At 49.0% G+C, this 20,958-nt stretch overlaps 1 protein-coding gene across 1 annotated transcript in view; it reads left to right on the forward strand.

Annotated features, from left to right (window-relative positions):
• MEGF11 (multiple EGF like domains 11) overlaps positions 1–20,568 on the forward strand; it is a 230,476-nt gene extending 209,908 nt beyond the window's left edge. The window contains exons 15-22 of the mRNA XM_042941666.1: positions 334–462; positions 1,475–1,603; positions 2,100–2,228; positions 2,798–2,926; positions 4,448–4,684; positions 6,268–6,386; positions 11,702–11,758; positions 18,481–20,568. Coding sequence (XP_042797600.1) covers positions 334–462; positions 1,475–1,603; positions 2,100–2,228; positions 2,798–2,926; positions 4,448–4,684; positions 6,268–6,386; positions 11,702–11,758; positions 18,481–18,489 — 938 coding nt within the window. The 3' untranslated portion in view covers positions 18,490–20,568. The remainder of the gene's footprint in view (positions 1–333; positions 463–1,474; positions 1,604–2,099; positions 2,229–2,797; positions 2,927–4,447; positions 4,685–6,267; positions 6,387–11,701; positions 11,759–18,480) is intronic.
• Positions 20,569–20,958: the final 390 nt, after the last annotated feature.

Consider the following 20,958-nt stretch of genomic DNA (forward strand, 5'->3'; position numbering starts at 1 on the left):
CAGAGGCCAGATTCCCAGCCTCACCGCTTCCATCTGTGAGGCCCAAGTCAAGGGCCTCTACCTAGCCCTCTGGGCCTCAGTCTGGGCCTCTTTCGAAGGGGATCAGTAATAGAGCGTCCAGAAGAATGCAGCTGTGGGCACAAGAGGGGAACTCATTTCTGCGCAGATGGAGAAGGGTGATGGGGCTGTGGAGGTGGGCAGTTCCCACCCAGATCTGTGAGCCCAGGGCCACGATGGCAATGGCCTGGGAACATCTAGGGGTGCAGCAGCTGCGGGTGGTGGTCTGAGGAGTGCAGGTGGGAGGGCAGGAGCCAGGCTGTCCTGTGCCCACAGTGTGTGCTGGAGGGCGCTTTGGACAGGATTGCGCCCAGCTCTGCTCCTGTGCCAACAACGGGACCTGCAGCCCCATCGATGGCTCCTGCCAGTGCTTCCCTGGATGGATTGGCAAGGACTGCTCACAGGGTAAGCAGCTGCCTCCCGGGAACGCCCCCCCACCGGAAGTCTGGCCCCCTAACACACCCCTTCCTTGCCCAGAACTCTGTGTCCCTGGTGCCTCCACCAAAATCTCCTTCTCTGGACAGGAATGTCCACCTGAGTCCCATTTAGCTCCATAGCTAACATGATGAGTCATTAGGATTGATCACTGGCGTTATTAACTGTTGGTAATAGAGATAGTGACATTGTTGGGAGTACCATTGATACTAAGACTGAGAATTAATGCTCCGTGGGCACCTGAGCAAGGAGTAGCCCCTACGTTTGGTTGGGGAGGAGAAGGGGGCAGGGACTGGCTTGCTGGGGTTTGGGAGTGGGGAAGTGACGTGAGGCCAGGGCAGTCACCTCAGAGGGGTGAGGGGTCCCCTGAGTGACCCATGTGAATGGTGTCCTGGGCACATAAGCCTGGACAAGGAATTGTAGAAGCTGTTCTTGTAAGGTGTACCCCAATCCGATATGGAAGTAACAGGGACCACACCAGGGTGAAGGCCTAACCTCTAGCCCCGTGGAGCTCCTGGTGCGATGGGTGAGATGTGGCCAGTACCCTGAGGGAGGTCCCAGTTGGATGGCCTGGCCTGAGGGAATTTCCATTCTGGTGGAGGAGACACAGTGCCGTCCTCAGGGAGCTCATCAGCCAAAAGAGGGGAGTCCCCACCCTGGGAAAGTCCCCATCGTCACGGGAATGTTAACAGTGTTCACGCTGTAAACTGCAGTGTTTAGTTCACACACCCCCACACGCTCCAAATCACAGCCGGTCCCCCGAGAAGGGAAGTTCAGGAGCCCTCGGAGCTGGGCAAGTGGGCAGAGGATCCTGGGTGAGTGGGTCAGGAGGTGAGTGGAGGAATTCTGGGAACAGCGTGTCAGGAAAGCCAGGAAATTCCACCCGGGTGTATCCTGGCATCTTGGCTGACGTGCAGTCCCCCTTCCTCTCCCTCTGATTGTCTGCCTCTGTCTCACCCTCTGCGTCCCACCCATCCCCCAGCTTGCCCACCAGGGTTCTGGGGCCCCGCCTGCTTCCACACGTGTAGCTGCCACAACGGGGGACGCTGTAGCGCCGAGGATGGGGCCTGCCACTGCACCCCTGGCTGGACTGGACTCTTCTGCACTCAGCGTAAGTCCTGCCTCCTGGCCTCCCAGCTATTGGGGATCCCGTGCTGCGGCCTGCTGGCTGCCTTGAGCATCGTCCGGGCCTGTGGAGGGAGGGAGGAGGGAGGCCCCCGGGGCCGGAGCTGCCCCCTACCCCACCCCAGGATTGGGAAGCCTGGATGGATTCAGGGGGTTGATGAGCCCCAAGTCCTGGAAAGTCAGGGCTGTAAGGTACCCGGGCAATCACCAAGACCCGACCCTCTGGACAGTAGGGCCCAGAGAGGGAGGAACAGTCCGTGGCTACACAGCAAGGAGACCCTAGCCTGGTCTCTGGTTCCAACACACCTTTGTCTAAAGAACTCCTCACTCTCACCCCTACCCCTTCATGAAGCCTGGAGTCCAGAGTGTAGTGACAGCTGAGGTGCAGGGTCTCACAGGTCCCCACCCTGTGCTCAGAGGTAGCAGATGACAGCTTTGGTCCCAGCTGCATCTCCGTAGTTGTCCCCACCCTGTTTCTCCAGGCTGCCCCGCAGCGTTTTACGGGAAGGACTGTGGGCGTGTGTGCCAGTGTCAGAATGGCGCCAGCTGTGACCACATCAGCGGCAAGTGCACCTGCCGCACGGGCTTCACCGGGCGACACTGCGAACAGAGTAAGCCGTCCCAACCCCTGACCCTGAGTGTTGGTGCCAGGCATCAGCCTCTTGCAGGGGAAGCCCCCCTGCCACCGCCCCTCAAATCCACTCATTCAGGGCTCTGCACCTCGTGTTCCCTGGATTTTTGGGGCAACTCCCAAGAAAAAAGGCTGAAGGTCATGCCTACATCGATGTGCCTGTAGAGCTTCTTCCTCCAGTCGCTGGGGGAGGAATGGAAGATGCTAAGGGCAGATCACAGAGGCCTGAGGGGGGACTGAGGGAATACAGGGAGACAGTCGTTTAATTCTTTGAAGCCTCCATGGCACCCAGCTCAGGGCCTGGCCTGTGAAAGATGCTGCATAAATGTGTCAGGTGAGGAGGAAGTAGGAGTGGGTGTCCCCCAACACTCAGGGCTAAGGTGCTCTGTCCACCGCTAAAGTGCTCCCACGGTCCAACCACAGTGGGAGATAGAGGGAAATAGGTTTCACTCTGAGTTGGAACTGGCTAATCATAGCTGGCCACATATAGGATGGGAAGAGCGAGCGAGGATGTGTCTATCCATCCCATTTCTTCTTCGTGCTACACAGGATGTGCCCCAGGAACCTTTGGCTACGGGTGTCAGCAGCTATGTGAGTGCATGAACAACGCCACCTGTGACCACGTCACCGGCACCTGTTATTGCAGCTCTGGATTCAAAGGAATACGGTGTGACCAAGGTAACAGGTGGCAGAGTCCCTAGGCAGGGGGCTCTGGAAGGGCCCCATGGAGACAGGATCGGAGGAGAGTCCAATGGAACAACTGGATTTTGGAAGGGCAGTTTGTGACTTCGGTTTGTGCACTTTTGGAAGGAGAGCAGGAGTGGGGTGGGTTGCAGAGGGGGGGGCAGAGGCTCCAGGTACCGGATATTGGAGGCAGATGGAGCAGGAACCTCTCAGTCATGGCTTCCCCATGCTCCTCCTTGGCCAGTTTGCTATGAGCCACACAAGGGTAAGCGCAAGCTAATCCTCTGGAAAGGCCACCAGACAATCGAAGATATGCCAAATTCTGGTTCTGCCATTACCGGCTAGGTATGCTGGACAGGTCATTTTATTTTACCGGGCTTATTTTTCCACATGCAAAGTCGGAAGGGTAGATTAATCCGTCTTCCAACACAACACGAGGTTCTGTTGAGGGCCAAGGAGTCCAAAGGCGCTCAACCTTGGCTCCAGCTCTATATAGTCAGAGGACACCCCATAGGAATTATGAGGACCAGGTTGAGATGATAGGAGTAGAGAACTCAGCACAGTGCCTGGCACATAAGCAAGCACTCAATAAATGATTTTGTATACATAAAAACCCCTCGTGAATTGGTGCAAATAAGGGATTACACTGTTGTTTGTTCGAGATGGGGAATGATAATGGGCTCTCAGTTATCCACCTAACAGAAAGGGGCCCAAAAGACATTTCTATTGCATTCTGATGATCACAGAGAATGATAATGCAGCACATTTCCCCGAGGATGTTGACTAGCTCCGTTCACCCAGTTGCCGATAGCCAAGGAAAGGTCTAGCCTCTGCTGGGCGGCAGGATGCCCCCACCATGGGCTTGGCAGCAGTATGAAGAGTTAGCCATTCATGTATCATCAAGAGGGATGCTGTGGGCAGTCATCGGGCACAATGGCACGCTTTTTTGCCAGTCTGTCCTATGGTGCTCACAGTTCCCTGGGGAGGGTGAGATTATTGTCCCCATGTTACAAATGAACAAACTGAGGACTCAGAGTCACAAAGCTGGTAAGCAGGGAGATGCACTGAGTGCAATTCTTCCGAACTCCGGAGAAACCAGACTTTACCAGTTACTGGTTATATGATCTTGGGCAAGTTATCTACCCTTACCGTGAGTCAGTTTCTTCATCTGTGAAAGGGAAATAATTAAATAGTCCTTACTCATATGGCTGCTGGGAAGATAAAATGAGTTAGAATCTGTAACTCATTTTTTGAAGAAAGTACTCAGTACACATTTGTTGTTATTTTATTTGCCATCCGTGATCACATTTGTTCTTGGTCGTGACCCTGGAAGTCCATCTGCTGTAGACAGTTGAAGAACACAGGCACGGTGAGGGACAGGATCACACAGGGATTGAAGAATAGGGCCGAAGACCAGAACCTAGGTCTCCTAACATTAGAGGAGTCTAGGCCCCGGGCCAAGATCTGAAGAGCAAGCAGGCCTCCCCCAGACTCGTGTCCTCCCTCCCTTCACAGCTGCCCTCATGATGGAGGAGCTGAATCCCTACACCAAGATCAGCCCGGCCCTGGGTGCAGAGCGGCACTCGGTGGGTGCTGTCACAGGCATCGTCCTCCTGTTGTTCCTCATTGTGGTGCTGTTGGGCCTGTTCGCCTGGCGCCGGCGGCGACAGAAAGAGAAAGGCCGTGACCTGGCTCCCCGTGTCTCCTACACACCTGCCATGAGGATGACCAGCACGGACTACTCACTCTCAGGTAAAGACTATGCCCCCAGCATCACCTCTCCTGCCCCTCCCCACACATACACACACACCCCAGAGTCACATGGTATCCTTGGGGACACCCAGGTTGATTGTTGGAGGTGGGTGGTCGTGCTTGCAGGATCTCCTGAAGGCGATGGATGGTCAGATGCTCCTGGAGACAAAGAGTGTGGGGAGCAGGAACCTACTTAGGAAAAGTAGATGGGGTTTTATGGAAATGTCACTTCCTGGGTGCCCAGCTTGAAGCAGCTATGATTAGGAACCTCCTTCCATTTCCCCAGAGCTTCCCATCTTTCTCACCAGGCTTTGGCCACAGGAACACCCATACTAAACAGAAACTTTCCTAAACTCTCCAAGGGAACCCCTCTCCAGCCCAGTGCCTGAGCCGCCTCAAGAAACTGGCCTGGGGCTGCGTCCGAGCCCTGTTCCATTTTTGCTTCCTTGGTGAACGTCTCAGAGCAACCCTCCCTCCCAGTTCCCAGAGTTAGGAGCGCCCTATTAATCCAGTGGAAGGGGATGGTGCCTGGCTCAGGGTAGGGGGAGAGTCTGAAAGTTTGGGCAATGGCCCAGTAGGTCCACAAATGTGGTAGTATCCCCAGGGGGCATTCTATCTAGAGTCTGAATGGGGTGGAGGTGGGGCTATTGGGCCAGATCCTTCCCATCTCCTGAACCCTGGACTGCTGCCTTAAAATGAGGCTTTTGGCTTCGTATTTACTTAAAGAGTTGAGGTCAAAATGCTTTGACATTGCTCACAGCCCTGGGCCACAGGAGGCGGGGCCTGTCTAGGTAAACACAAGGATGACTGCTCCCTCCAGCTGGCTCCCAACTTATGGCTGACCTGCAGCCGCTTGCATCTCGGATTGAGAAAACCAAGATCACCTCAGCCCTTTCCTGCTAAGGGCTGCCTACCACGTGCCCACTCGATGCTAGGTGCTGCAGGGTAGACAGGGGTGGCCCAGGTGCAGACCCTGCCTTCAGGGAGCTCCTGGCCTGCACGCCTCCCTGAGTTTCAGCCAAAGCAAATAATCCCTGATGAAATCCCAAGCCCACAGCGATGATTTGGGGATTTTCTTCTATGACTATAATGAGTAAGTTTGGCTGGTTTTCCCACACCACTCCACTGGAATTCCCCAACACCGTGGAGGGGTGCTGGAATCCACAAGCGGGCAGGGCTGGGGCTAAGAAGAGAGGGGTTCTCTTTATGGCCTCACTCCTGGGATGTAACACTGGAGGGAGGCGGTGGGGGGGGGGGGTCAGCACAGCGCTATGTAGCAACTGAGGGACATATGAAGCTGTGCGAGCCAGCACCCCTCATCCATGCTCTAGCTGCTGGTGCCACCCTCCACACTGGCGAGCCTGACCTGCATCCTACAGGGAGGGACACCATGAAGGAAGAGGCAAATCAGGCCATACAGATTTCTGTGGGGGGAGTGGATGCCAGAAAGCTTGGGGGATGGGGGACTTAGCAGTCTCTCTTTGCAGAGCACTCTCAAAGCTGCCCAGCCCAAGTGTTAGTATTGGGGTGTTCTGACACCAAGGGCAGGAGTATGATGGTATGGCACCTTGTTCTCTTCCCAGATTTGTCTCAAAGTAGCAGCCATGCCCAGTGCTTTTCCAATTCCAGCTACCACGCACTGGCGTGCGGGGGGCCTGCCACCAGCCAGGCCAGCACTCTGGACAGGAACAGCCCCACCAAGGTACCGGGCCCCTGACTCCCCACCCACTATCCTCCCAATGAGCCCTCACCTCTGTCCAAGGAAGGAACTGCACCCCACCTGGAGGGTCCATGTGGAACCAACTGCCAGTACATTAAACACAGCCCCGTGATCCATGGGACATGTAAACACTCTGTGAAGCGTAGGACAGGAAGCCAGCAGGTTACACAGAACCAAGTGCCACGTAACCAGCAGACATCACATGAAACCAACCTACAGCAGCAATCGGATATGTACCCGCACACCCGTGTGTAATGAACTGGTACCAACCCATGTGATCACATGTAGCCTCCTTGTCACTTTTGCCATGTAAGACATGTAATCAAAACACTACATGCTACCCCACCTACCACCGATCACTACAGTCCATTTCCGACACTATGCATGCAACCAGCACCTTAGAGAGTAATCACTATTATCAGGTACCCCTCACGTCCTAATATCTGGCATACACGTTACAACTACATACCCACAACCATTTGTTTTGCAATCAGAACCAACACAAGGGACAGGAAACCCAAACATCAGCCATAGCCAGTGTTCCCACTGAGAGTGAGACCCACAGGCGTTCAAGGGCAGGTGTGCACCACCCTCGATGGGGCCCTCCCATCACAGCTCCCAGCATAACCCTGGCTAATGGCAAGACCTCCTCTTACAATCACAGGGCCTTGGGTAAGGATGTCTCAGCACCCATGTGTAGGGAGTCCCCCTGGTGTGCCAGGACCCATACTGGGCAGAGTGGGAGGTTCAGAAATGAAAAGGCTCATGCTGCACTCCTCCTGACACCCACCTAAGCATGTGCATGCGTGTGCACACACAACTACACATGTATACATACAGTAGGACCATTAGGAGGGCAATCCCAGGCCTCCTGGCTTCCTGCACCATCTTTCCTGTGTGAGGAACACAGACAGAAGCGGCTTTCATAGTGTAAGCCTCTGCCCTAGAGCTCTGGGAATCCTTTCTCCCAGTCTGGCCCACAGAAAATGTCCACCAGTCCTCAGACCTGGTAGAACACAGCTTGAACCCCTTAACAATAACACACAGTTCAACCCCAACAGCAAGCACTGTCAAGCCAGCGCCAAGGCTACTTTCTTTTACAGGCTCTCAGCCTCAGTTTTCCTATGAAATGGGAGTGCTGTATGCAGGGTACCTTGAGGCCCATAAGCAAAGTCTGTAGCTATCAACCCCACAGCTTTGGCCCTTTCTTCCCCTCCTCAGCTCAGACTCTCATTCCCAGCTTCAGCTTTAGGCTTAACTGAGGAGCTGGAAGCTGAGGGCAAGGAATCTGGATTTTCTTAGTACAAGGTCCTTGATAAACTAGAGCCACATCAAGGCTACAGCAGATTAGAGGCAAAAATGATGCCAAAGCTGAGGCTTTCCCTTGCTCATACAAAAGGAAGACTCACACAGGGCCAGGTAGCAGAGGTGACAGTGATGTTGCAATCTCAGCACCTCTCTTTGTACTGAAAATGGCCTCGTGTTGCTGCTAAGACACTGGAAAGCCTGTTCTACAGCTCAGCCCCACCTACCTGACCTGCTTCCCCTGTCAGAGCCAGCTAGGCTCCGCCCCATTCTTGGGTCTGTGTTCGCCCTGCCCTACTTTGTCCTAAGGGCCACAAACCCTACAATTTCAGCCAGACAGCTTAGAAGGGGGCAGGTTCTGCTCCCACTGGTCTTGGCCATGCCATGCTACATGTATTTCTTCCTTTCCCTCAACGATCTAAGACATAGGTGGGTCAGGATCGTCACAGGGGTGGGTGCACAAGGCTGGGCAAAGTGAAGGCTGGGCAGGGGCACCTTGGGAGCCAAGGGATTAACTTGCTCTCCTACTCTCCAAACAGCTCAGTAACAAGTCCCTTGACAGAGAAACAGCAGGCTGGACCCCATACAGCTTTGTGAACGTGTTAGGTCAGTAGTGCTTTGAGTCTGGTCTCCTGCCATCATGTCCCACCTGTTCTCCTTTTTCCACATGGAAAGGGGCCCTGTCCTAGCTCCAAGGGAGAAGGTTAAATGAATCCTGAGCATGGGTTCCCCATGGAGAAGTGGTACAGGGAGGAAACCCAAGCCTTGGTTTCAGCTCTTATAAGCAAAGGAAGCCCAGGATGCCCTTTATATCAGGGGAGAGGGTGGCTGTGACCCAGGGACCACAAAGGAGACAGCTAGAGAGCCTGGATGCGGGACTTCCAGATGCAGGCAAAAGATGCACTCACCATCTGAGAAAGGAACTCTTCCCTGAGCCAGGCCCTACCAAAGCACTTCTTTTCAAGGGCTGCTTCCTCTGCCCTGATGTCCTGGTAGGCACCAATTCCTGTGGGAGGGGGGGGGGGTGAGGGAGGAAAGGTCGATGGCCTCAACTCTAGCAGATCCCCCTGGCCCTAGCCCCTTTGGCTACTACCCATAGGGGCCCTAATTCCTTCTAACCTGCCCCACCCTGACCCTCACCCCCTCCATACTCCCCACCCTGCCATACCAGGGCCCTGGGAATAATGGCTCCTCCCTGTCATTCCTCTCACTAGACTCCCATTTCCAGATCAGTGCCCTGGAGGCCAGGTACCCGCCCGAGGACTTCTACATTGAACTTAGACACCTCAGCCGCCCCGCTGAGCCACACTCACCAGGTTAGACCCCCTGCCCTACCCCGCATTCCTGCCCCAGACTTACCCGCCATGGTCCCAGATCTTTCCCTGTTGGGTCCTCTTCCCAACATGGTTAGTCTACAAACCCAAAACCCTATCTAAAGGAAGACTGCCTGGATCCATCCCCCATCACCCCTTCTGTTCCCATCATGGTCACTGGATATAGACAAACTGTGGTATTAGGTGAAGGCGACACATCATAATTATACTCCCTATAGACCACAGATTACAATCCCACACCATTGAGAACTTGAGGATGGAGCACCTCTGGGGTTCTCTGGGCCCTGTGGGTGTGGATGACAGAGAGTTGGCTCTCTGGTCTAAAAGCCCACTGTCCTACAGAGAGAGACCCCAGACCCACCAGTGGCTCAGGCCAAGCTCTCCGAGACCATAGGGTAGGGTTGTCGAGCAGGGATCTGGAGAGGTGGGGGAAGGAGGTGTCAACCGACATCCTCTCTGCTCTGTATTAGACTCAAAGCTGGTGGCTGGGGCAAGATGAAAAAAGGAGACTGGCAAAGTCAGTCCTGCTATGGGAGAATGTGGGTAGGAGTTACAGAAGTAGGTGCCATAGGAGTAAGCACAATGAATCAGCAGAGAATGTAGCCTCCCTGCAAAGTGGCCCCTCAAGGGCAGGGCCTTAGCATACTGGACAACCCTCAGGCTCTAGCTGGTTTCTAGAGCTCAAGGAAATGAAGCTCCACCAACCCCTGCAGGTCCCTGGGTGCAGTAGCACTAAGAAGAGAAAAGGTTCTGAATTCATCTGCCTATTGAGCAGTCGTGGGCTGCAAAGACTCAGAGTCTATACCTAGGAGGCTGTGCTCTTGGCTGTGGGCCCCCTCGGCCGTGTCCGGTTTCTCAGCAACCCCACCAAATATAATCCTCCTGCTCCCCACCCCCACCACCCTGCATCTCTTTCCACAAGGGAGCATCCTCTGGGCTCGGCCCACATTTCTCCCCACATTATAGATCTCGCTCTTCAACCAGTGCAGCCAGAGCCACCAGATGCTATCATTTTTTGGCTTACACTAAGGCAGGCTGGTGGCCAATGGGAGAAAATAGTTAGGGAGATCTAGGTCCTGGTTTTTGTGTTGGGTAAGTGACTGTCCCTCTGTGGGCCTCTGCTTCCTGCTCTAGAAAAGGGAAAAGTTGACAGCCTAGCCTAGCCTCCCTCCCTCCCAGAGGGTGAAGGAAGCATAGTATAGGTATAAAGAGCTGAACTGAGGCCAGGGATACAGATTCTGAGTCATGTTTCTGAAGGACACAGGTACCTGCAGGCCCTTTAGAAGAATAGCAACCTAGGGGGAAACCTGGACTGGTTCTGCCCTATCACTCCGTAATGTGTGGGAGGCAGGCAGGTAAGAATAGATTCCTACAAATTCAACTTAGGAACTCTGTGGAGGAGTTATGGTATAGGGATGTATCCAGATAGTAGTGGGTTGGTCTTCAGTGTCTGAAACAGGGAAGAATCAAGTGGAGTCAAAATTGTATTTTAGTCATTATGTGCTGCATGCCTTTTTGCCTGGTATTGTATCCTCAGTTAAGCGCTGAAAAATAATGACTCAGTTAAAAGCTGAAAATAATTACCAGAGTCATTACAGTCTCAACCTAAAAATGCCAGACAGCTTCTTCTCTGGTATCACCAGCAACAAAGAAGCCGAGTTTGGTCCCTGAAGTTTTATGTCCTGAATCTGGCTATGGCTAAGGACCATGCATTGCAGGAGCTGGATAAATTGTGACAGCCAAAAGGGAGAGAAATCTTTCAGACTGAAACAGTGGTAATACTTGTCAAAGGCACCTCTGTTTTGTGCAAATGGTCCACCCCCAAAAATGGGTAACTAAGAGAGACTATGAATAGAAATGACTGTACATCCTGGAAAGGTAACTAATCAAGAATCTCAGGGGCGCCTGGGTGGCTCAGTCGGTTAAGCGTCCGACTTCGGCTCAGGTCATGATCTCACGTTCCGTGAGTTCGAGCCCCGCGTCGGGCTCTGTGCTGACAGCTCAGAGCCCGGAGCCTGTTTCAGATTCTGTGTCTCCCTCTCTCTGACCCTCCCCCGTTCATGCTCTGTCTCTCTCTGTCTCAAAAATAAATAAACATTAAAAAAATTAAAAAAAAAAAAAAAAAAAAAGAATCTCAGCCACCAGTCCACCTCCCTCCCCGGCTCCCCTCAGTTGAGCATCAGATCCAGGAGAGGAGGCAGGACCAGAGCTGAGAGGTAAGAAACAGTCTTCAACCCCATTCCAAAATCCAACAGAACTGGGATTTGGAATGTCATATACCCCTTCCCCAAGCTAGGAACTGGTACTGATTCATCCCTTATCCTGTAAGTCCGGAGCTTGGAACTTCACCTTCAGTGACTGCGGGTGTCATGAGAACTGCCTCTTGAGGACCTCACAGTTAAGGTTAAAGAGAAGAAGCAGTGCTGCATATGCCAGGGGGCGCTGTAGCTCACCGCTAATGCTTCTGATCCCTGTAAGAATTCCTGCCTGGTCAAAATGATTTAAAGTAGATTAAACCCAGAATAATTCTCTAGCACTTTAGCTAATTTTATGGGCAGGGGAGGAAAAAAAGGCAAGAAAAAAATAAAGCAAAAACGTATGCAGTCCAAGTAAACCTCACTCACCCCATTTTTCTTTCTTTACACTATTTTAATGCAGGTGCTTGTGGAATGGACAGACGTCAGAACACATACATTATGGACAAAGGCTTCAAAGGTAGAGTATCCAATCCTGACGTCCCATTAGAAAGGGCTTAGCAAGATAAAGAGTGCAGATCTGACATGACCAGGAATTCTACCAGAGACACTGCGCACATCTCTTCCCCTCATTCCCCAAAAAAGTAAAAAGACCACAGGACCTGGGGCTGCTGGGTAGCTCTGCTCAGGAGGAGCAATCATAATAATAATGAATTTGTATTTCGATTTAAGTTGCACCTGCTTAGCAAGCGCTTGTGGGTTTTTTATAGATGCCAACTAAATGTCTTCGGAAATGTAGAATGTCATTATCCAACCAATTAGTATGAGTTAAATTGATTATAAAATCTGAAATAAAGTCAATCTACCCGCCCCAGAGGCCTCCTGTCGTTGTGCTGGTGAGGAATGCCACCCTGCACCTGCTGGCTTTCTGGAGCACAAGGAATGAATATAATACCTAGTTTTAATACCGTATGGTACTCCACCCTTGACATCTGTGCCCCTGAAAGCAGGGAAAGGACTAATCCTTAGCACATGGGAAATGCGAGGTGGCTCATCCTTCTAGGACATCTGTGGGTGAAGCCAAAGATAAAGGTCAGGTCCTGCCCTGGGCTTAGGCCCTGCATTTAAGTAACAGAATGTGTGAAATAGAAACTGTGTCTCATTAATGGTGACCTTAGACTGGGAGCTCTCCAAGGCCTTGTTTCCTCATCTGCAAAGTCAGGATACTTATACCTGTCCTATTGTCTAATAAGGTTATCATGAGTAGCCAATTAAAAAAAAAAAAAAAAACACACATTATGGGAAGTGTTTTTTGCATACTGTAGAGGGTTGTACTAATGTAATAGGGCTGTCCTTTTGTCTCTTGAGGTCTATTTAGGAGTCTCAACCACACTGAGAGAGATGGCTGACAGCAAAGATTCCAATGGATATATCCTAGATCTAGCTGTGCACCAGAATCACCTGGAAAGCTTGTTAAACAGACAGTTGTCCACACCCCATCTTCCCAAGACTCTGAAGCAGATCTAGAGTGGAGCCCTGGAATCCGCATTTGTAATGAGTACTTCAGGATATTCTTATGCAGCACATCACCCAACTAACACTTAAGAACCACTGATCTAGATTGACCCAGATTCCTCAATTACTGGTTCTGGTCTTTCAGAGTGAGCCTTAGTTATACCTGAGACACAACTATTTCCTAAATAAGAAGAGCTAGTCATCTATAATCTATAGCCCTTGGTTATTAGGTGAGCTAGGGGTAGGTGATACTAAAGCAGGGAGGGCAAGTCTCCATGAACACATGTTAGGATGTGCACACCACAAGAGAACAATCTGAGGACAGAGGTCAACCCCTAGGCTCCTGACCAGCCAAAGGACACTACTCCCCTAGGAGCATCAATTCTGGCCATTTTCTGCATATTAACTTAAACCATCCAAATGGAGGCAAGTACCATTACAGTCTGGAGGCTAAAAACAGAAAAGAAAGCTCTACTGTTTTATCACTGTGACCTGGGACTTCAGTTTCTTTCTCAAAGATCTGGACAGCAAAGATCTCTTTAGAGACTTCCCAGTTCTCAAAATATGCATGACTCAGGCATGAATAAGCTCAAACAGGCCCAAACACCTCAATAAAATGAGCACCCAACTTTCCTATGCACTTTGTTTTATGATTAGGGTAACTGCTTTCAGACTCGCAACCATAAATGTCAAACAAAGCTAAGGAGGGCAGGGTCTCCGCCTCAGCGTCATTCATTCCTCATTTGTGGGATCACGTATCTGAGCCTGTAAGTGCAAGGAAGGCCAGATTTTGTTTTACCATTCTGGCTATAAACATCCTTTAAATTCGAGAAAAGAAGGCTGTCTAGGTAAATATGCCACCAGATGTTAGGAACCAACACATCAGAACAAGAGATTTCAAAAAGAGGAAAATGAAATGTCACAGTTTGGAACTTTACAGAACTATTTGCCAAAGTTATGGAATAAACCCCACTAACTGGCTGAACTCCCAATAAACATTTAATAAACTAGTCTGTACCAGGAATGATTACTTTCTAAAACTGTTGGGCCAAACCAAATGAGAACCCTAAGTAAGAGTCTGAGTGTTCTCTGAACTCAGTGGGAAAGAGCCTGGCCTCTAAGTTTTGGATTCTGTTCCTAGTTCTTACTGCGTGGCACTAAGTCACACTTATTTCCTGAGTGTTGGTTTCTACCTCTGTTCCAAGGATGAGGTTGTAACTAGCCCCATCTCTAAGGCCCCCTCTAGGACCTTAATCCTTGTTACTTACTGAAGACCTCCACTCACTGTCATCCTGGAGTTGCACACCACCACACACATTGCTGCACTAACCCCATTTTACCCCTAAACAGCTGTCCATCTCTCCCCATTCTCCCCCTCAACACAATGACATTGTAACAAACTGCCTTGTGTTCAATTCCTTATCCGTCAGGCATTTGAAAGTGCTACAGAAGAAATCCTCCCCGGTACGCTCCATCACTTTTATGATCCTGAAATCCTGAATCCCACTGTTGCAGCCTCAGGGAAACTACCTGTATGCTCCTTACTAATCCAACCTCCACGTCTCTCCTTGCAGTTACCTTGGGCTGCAAGATTAGTTAGGAGTCCAGTGACCTCCTGAAAACTTTTTTCAGTCAGTGTGATTCTCCTTCTGATCCTGAAATCTCCCTTTTCCTCTCCCCATATCCTGGTCTCTCAATGAAGAAAAGAATGCCAACGTAGGGCCCAGGAAGAAAAAAAGCAGTGTGACTAATAATAATAAGCTGAGAAGAAACAGATGTTCAGTGTCTGGGTTTTCTAAGAGATCCTGGCTTTACCTAGATGTTAGTGTGAACCTAAAAGCCTTCTAGGTTCCCACCCACAGTTCAGATCGGATCCTACTTACAGGATGGCCTCGGAAAGTCATTTCCCCTCTCTGGATTTGCTGCTTCCTTTATAAAATGAAGAGGTATAGGCTCATTTCCAAGGCCCCTTCTGCATCTGAGGGTATAAGGCTATGTGTGGTTTGGGGGAGATAAGAACTAGAAGAGAAAAAATGCTAAGGCATTATAAAGCTAAGTCTTTGGTCCAGATGCTAGTTACGGACCGCTGAGGAGTGACTCTCCAAAGCTTAGGTGGCTTTGGTTGACGCTTCCCCTTTCCTTGCAAAATGCCCTCAAGTGCAGGGACTGGCTGGTGTAGGGTGGGGCTGTAAAAGGATGGGGAAGTGCCTGAGAGAGGTTACTCTTCCCCTTACCCCACCCTCCCTGAGGGCAGGCAGGTAGATGACTCAGCTGGAGCAAAGAATAGCTTTCTAAAGTGTAAGTTTTTCAGCCAGCCTGGCCCTTTCCTCCCTCCAGTTCCCCAAAATAGAATCCAGATGATTTTATTATCCAACACCCTCTCTCACCCACCTCAACACATACATGCTTCTCCATCCTTTCTTTCACTCTGGCCCCTTTATGAGATACAGCTTCTCCTTAAAACGAATCCCCTCCCCCAACCCCAACTTGTCTTTCATCCATTTAGGTGCATCCCCTGCTGCACAGCAAACTATTTACAGGAGTCCCCCTTACCTGCAGTTTTGCTTTCCGTGGTTTCAGTTACCCGTAGTCAACAGTGATCCAGAAGCACATGATCAAGGCCAATCAATAGTGGCCTGTCACAATGCCTAGGTCATTCACCTCACCTCACCATCGCAAGAAGAAAGGTGAGTGCAGTACAGTATTTTGACAGAAACCCCATTCACATAACATCTATTACATTATATTGTTATAATTGTTCTATTGTTGTTAATCTCTTATTGTACCTGACTTATAAGTTAAACTTTATCATCGGTATGTACGCAAAGGAGAAAACAGTATATAAAGGGTTCAGTACCATCTGTGGTTTCATGCATCCACTGGGGGTCGTGGACAAGTATCCCTGTGGATTGGGGAGGGCAGGAGACTACTGTATACCTCCAAATTTGAAGGCAGCCTTGATTCTTCTGGTGGAAATGAGAAGAGGGGCACTACTGGCTGACTGTGGCTCTTTTCAGCTTTGCGCTACAGCTTCAAGACTCCCCCACTGCCACAAATAAATTGATCATGGGATATCTACCAAAAGCTTAGAGCTTGGACTTTCTCTCCCAGCAGGGCTTGGCCCCCCATCGATAGAAGGTATTCCTCGTTGAGGGTAGAACAAAGCTGTTGCAGCTACAGTTTGCATTGAAAGATACAGAACAGGAGCACAAGTAACCAGATGGAAGGAGGAAAACACCATGACTAGATACCAGAGAAGATGGGTTGAGTCGTAACTTGACCACTTACGAGCATCAAGCAAACTTTATGAGCTTCGCTATCCTCATTTCTGAAGTAGTAATCCTAGTCCTTCGTGTCCAGCCCTCTTCACAGATGTAACAAGTTTCAAATGACCTAAATGGAGTGAAGATACTAGCTATAAGGGCTACCTTTTCTATTGCTATTCCTTAAGTTTTAGAAAACATGCAACTAAGGCACCCACCAATCAAAGTAAAAGGATGTGTCTGGGTGAGGAGGTAGGGGTGGGGTATTAGGACTTATCACTCAGGAGACAGCCTTTCTTTAAGCAATTCTAGTCTCAGCTTCCAACAAGCAGCTCTGAGTCCTGAGTACTTCCTTACTCCTTGGCTACCAAGTTCAGAGACCACAGAGTGGGACCGATGGGACTATGCTGGGGTTCTTGGACATACTTCCAGCCCTTGTACTAAGAAACAAAGTAGTAAAAAGGAAGGAAGGGAAGGAAAGAGGGAAGAAAGGAAAGAAAAAAAAAAAAAAAAAAAGAACTCAGTAGAAGCAGCTTTATGTGGCTCTGGGCAGGCTGTGGCCCAGGACTCACAGGACCTGCATCCCCCTTTCTTCATGAGCGCCTCACCAACAGCTGGGCCTGCTCATTGTCTAGCAAGAATGTTTTCTCTTACTCCTCTCTTGGGTTCTATATGCTACAAAGAGGCCACAATCTGCAATGGGACCAAGGCCAACATCCTCTCTCTACCTGTGGGCCAGGGTGAGATGGAAAATGTTCTGAGCCTGGTTCTGGAGCATGCTCTACTACCGATGAGCAGTGTGACCCTGGGGAGGTCACTTCCTCACTCCAAGCTTCAGTTTCCTCATTAGCAATAAATAAGGGGAAGAGAGAAGAATTACTGTTCTAAGCTAGATCACAGGTGTTGTGAACACTTGAATGAATTAATGGGTGAATGTACTTTTGTACAAGATTAAGGAAATGTTACCCTCTGAAACAAACATCAGTAACCCTGTACTAGCAGAAAAGGAGATCCCCTCCCACCCAGTCACCTGTTACAGGAGAAAAGACTGCTAGTGGTAGCAAACATCTCAACTTGCATCCACATGGAGTGTTCTGCTCTCCTTGGACCTAAGGGAATATCTAGTCACCCCAAGAGTTACAATGATTTTTTTTTTTTTTTTTTACATTTTCATTAATCTCACAAGCTGGAGGCAGAAAGCATGTGATGGTTCTAGTGGAAGACTGTCCAAGAATTTCACCATCTGCTACCACTTACAGAAATTTAAAGCTGAGAAATATAGAAATTTCACCATCTGCTAACACTTATAGAAATTTAGACCTCTGAAGACCACTCATGACTGACAAGTCCTGCAACTCCATGCTTATTTCTAGACCCCCTGGCTGGCAGATCCTCACAGAATGAGGGCCTGAATTGCCAGATGAGAGAATCAACTGCTTGTTAAAGGCCATCAGAACATCTTGCCTCACTTGGGATGATCTAGAAGCTGCACTGATAGTCTCAGGCTGAAGGAGGGGCTCCCCTTCCCTTTTGTGACTCCCGGTCCCAAAGAAAACACTTTCTTCCTCCAGTGAGCCACAGTTACTTTGCCTCCTATTTGGAAATCAGTTTGCATCCTTTTGTACCCTAACATACCCTGAAGTCTTGGGGATGATGCACTAGACAGGCAGCAGGACAGGAAGCAGTTCTCCTGGTATCAGAAAAAGATACTGTCAAAATAGGTTTCAGTTAGCATTCACAAGAACTAAGGTAAGTGACCCCAGGGATACGCTGTAAGGCTTACTAGAAAACGGGAACTTTCCAAAGGCTAGCCTGAGACCCAGGTGCTTTTCACATCTCTATTACACTTCAGTCAGCCCCACCTCTGATCACAACCTTCTCAAGAGCAGGGATGCCGCCAGCCAAAGTTTGCTGCCTAAAAGTTGCCCACACCTGTGCCAAAACACACACCTACTTCTTTTTGAATCTAAGCTTCTTAGTCATCAAAAAGAATTCAGAGGAAGAATGATATCACAGAACAAACAGGCCAAGAAGTCCCAAGGCATGCATTCAAGTTTTGGCACTGCTATTTATGAGCTTATGTGACATCAGCCAAGTCACTTCATCTCTCTGGGCCTTCATCCTATAAAATGCAAACTATCAACCATCTCTGAAGGATTTTGTAAAAAAGTAAATAATAGATGTGAAAGCGCATTACAGATACCATAAAATAATCCTGTTCTGGTGCTAGAACTGACAGCCAAAAGCAAAAATGTTCCTGTCCCTCCAAAAATGTAGGTTTCTTTAAGAAAAGAACTCTCCCTACCTAGGAAACCACTCCAACATATTTAAGCAGGAAATCTGGGGTTATCATAGGCTTTGACAGCTCTAGGATCCTGAAGGCACATAAACTGCAATCTGTTTCTGGTATTGAAATTAAGTCTTATGTCCTCTCATGTCCTAAGAAATCTTTCTTGCCTTACAGATTACATGAAAGAATCCGTGTGCAGTTCTAGCACTTGTTCCTTGAATAGCAGTGAAAACCCTTACGCCACAATTAAGGACCCGCCCATCCTCACCTGCAAGCTTCCAGAAAGCAGCTACGTAGAAATGAAGTCGCCTGTGCACAGAGGGTCTCCGTACACAGATATAGCATCCTTGTCGACATCTAATAAAAATATATATGAAGTTGGTAGGTGTCTCAAATAAGTACCTTAGTGAAATCAGGGCAATAGTGCAGTATCTGAAGTCAAACAAGCCCTCTCCACTCACCCGGTCTTGAAAACACACCCTTCTTTTGTTGCTTTTTAAGGAATCCAAGGCGAACGGTCTTTCCCAGGACTACCCTCCTCTCTCACGCAGGAAATCAAATTCTCGTATTAACTGTGCTTTAAAAAAACACCAGGACTAGTATGAATCAGAAATGCTGGGGGTGGGGAGTCAGTGGGTATATACACACGCGTGCGCGCGCGCGCACACACACACACACACACACACACACACACTTCAACTGATTGCTGATACAAATCCCAGTTTAAAAAAGAAAATCAGAACAGACATTTGCCAAGTTTCTAAATCACTGTCTCCTACCTTCTTCGTTTCACCTATGTCTCTGGGCTCGTGGAGGACACTCCTACCTCTAGAATATTCTAAACCTCTTGGTTTTGACCCAGAGCCTGGGATTCTAATAGTATACTCATTTAGGTTTTCCATTTCATGAGCAAGCCTCAGTCATAACCCTCATATATTTATCACAGATTTATAAATCCCTGGCTTCTCTCCCTATCAAGTTAAATAGAACTCTATTCCCCCCAACAAGGCAACCAAAGCTAATCTGTTCTCTGAACTCATTTTTCACTATATTCCTTAGAGCCCACAATCAGTGTGGTCCAAGAAGGCCTCGGTCATAACTCCAGCTATATCCAGAATCCATACGACCTACCTAGGAACAGCCATATTCCTGGTCATTATGACCTCCTCCCAGTAAGACAAAGCCCTGCCAATGGGCCCTCCCAGGACAAGCAGTCTTAAGAGAGAAGCCTCTCTCTTGCAATGTGCTCTGCTGAATATTCTGACTCTCTGAAAGAAGACAATCCCTTGACTTGAAATAATGACACAGACTGACTTCAGCTGCGTGTTAGTTATTACTTTCACCTGGAACTAAAGAAGAGCTTCCAAGTGGGACTGGGGTCATTGTTCAAAAGGTCTGTTCACAAAGGCAAATCCTATCCACCCACCCACACCCAACCCAAAATGCCCAGGACTATATAGGATCTTTTAAAACATTTAAGATACAGCTACTGAACATCAGCTAAATATATATATTGACATACTTAATCATCTGAAAATGATGCTTAAGAAAACACGTAGCATAGGTTTCACAAACTTCCTAGGGGGAAGGGGAAACTGGGGAGGGGAATGGATTACTTTAAAGCACCTGAAATGTATATGTACTTTTGGTTGCTGTTACCTTCAACCTCTGTTTTATTACCTAAATAATACACAAACACAAACTGCTAATAGCACCACTAAAGTACCTACACATGTATGTCTGATCCACCCATCACAATGGCCAAGATTACAGCGTACAGTCTAATACTGACAACTTCAATTTTTTAAAAGTAAGACTTTAATAAATACAGATGAACTTTCCCTCTTCTGCCCTTCGTGGTAGTAGGAGGGGGAAAATTTTCCAAAGCGCAGCAGCAGCCTCTTTCAGTCTACAACAATGATTTCTAGGCCAGCTTTACCAAATCTTGCTGATTCAAGGTTCAACAACATTGCCCAGTCCTGGCCTTGTCATGTCTCCTTAGTCCATCCAATACCTGAGTCATTCCAGGTGAACTAGAACTCTGAGATGATGCTTTAAGCAATCAGTCACAGACTGGTGTGAATTAAGCATCCCTAAAAACGGCTGTTTGGCCTCCCATATTTATTTGGTTGGCATTCCTCGAGTCAGACGAGTACTTGCTTTCAAGCATTTCTTTGTAAATCTTGAGCTTGATATAGTATAGGACCTAAAAGTGTAGAGGAAATTGGACAAAAGTGGATAGAGCAAGTTTAACAGTCTGCTTAAAGTACATTATGCTTCTTGATGGAAATGAAATGATCAAATAAAGACTGTAATCAGGTGCTGTAACATGATGTAAAACTTCACAGTAAACAGCATATCAGGGTATGAAGTGTTTCTACTGAAAACCACCACCTACTCAGAGGGCCAAAAACGTATTAAAACGAGCTCATGCTCCAGATCCCAGTATTTGGATGTGTCCATACCTCCCACTAGTAGTAAACACAGGTAGACGGGGGCTCAGGAGTCAAAATGGAGCCAATTCCCAAGCCCTAAAAAAGAGGACCTCCTCACAAGAATTCAAGACCATAAGGGCAAACCGAGGAAACTAAAGGCCACCCCTATACTACTCCATTCTGATAAGAGTCCAGCCAGTAAAAATTCCTTCCAAAG

The sequence above is a fragment of the Panthera leo genome, chromosome B3 (genome assembly GCF_018350215.1).
Source record: "Panthera leo isolate Ple1 chromosome B3, P.leo_Ple1_pat1.1, whole genome shotgun sequence".
Taxonomy (NCBI): domain Eukaryota; kingdom Metazoa; phylum Chordata; class Mammalia; order Carnivora; family Felidae; genus Panthera; species Panthera leo.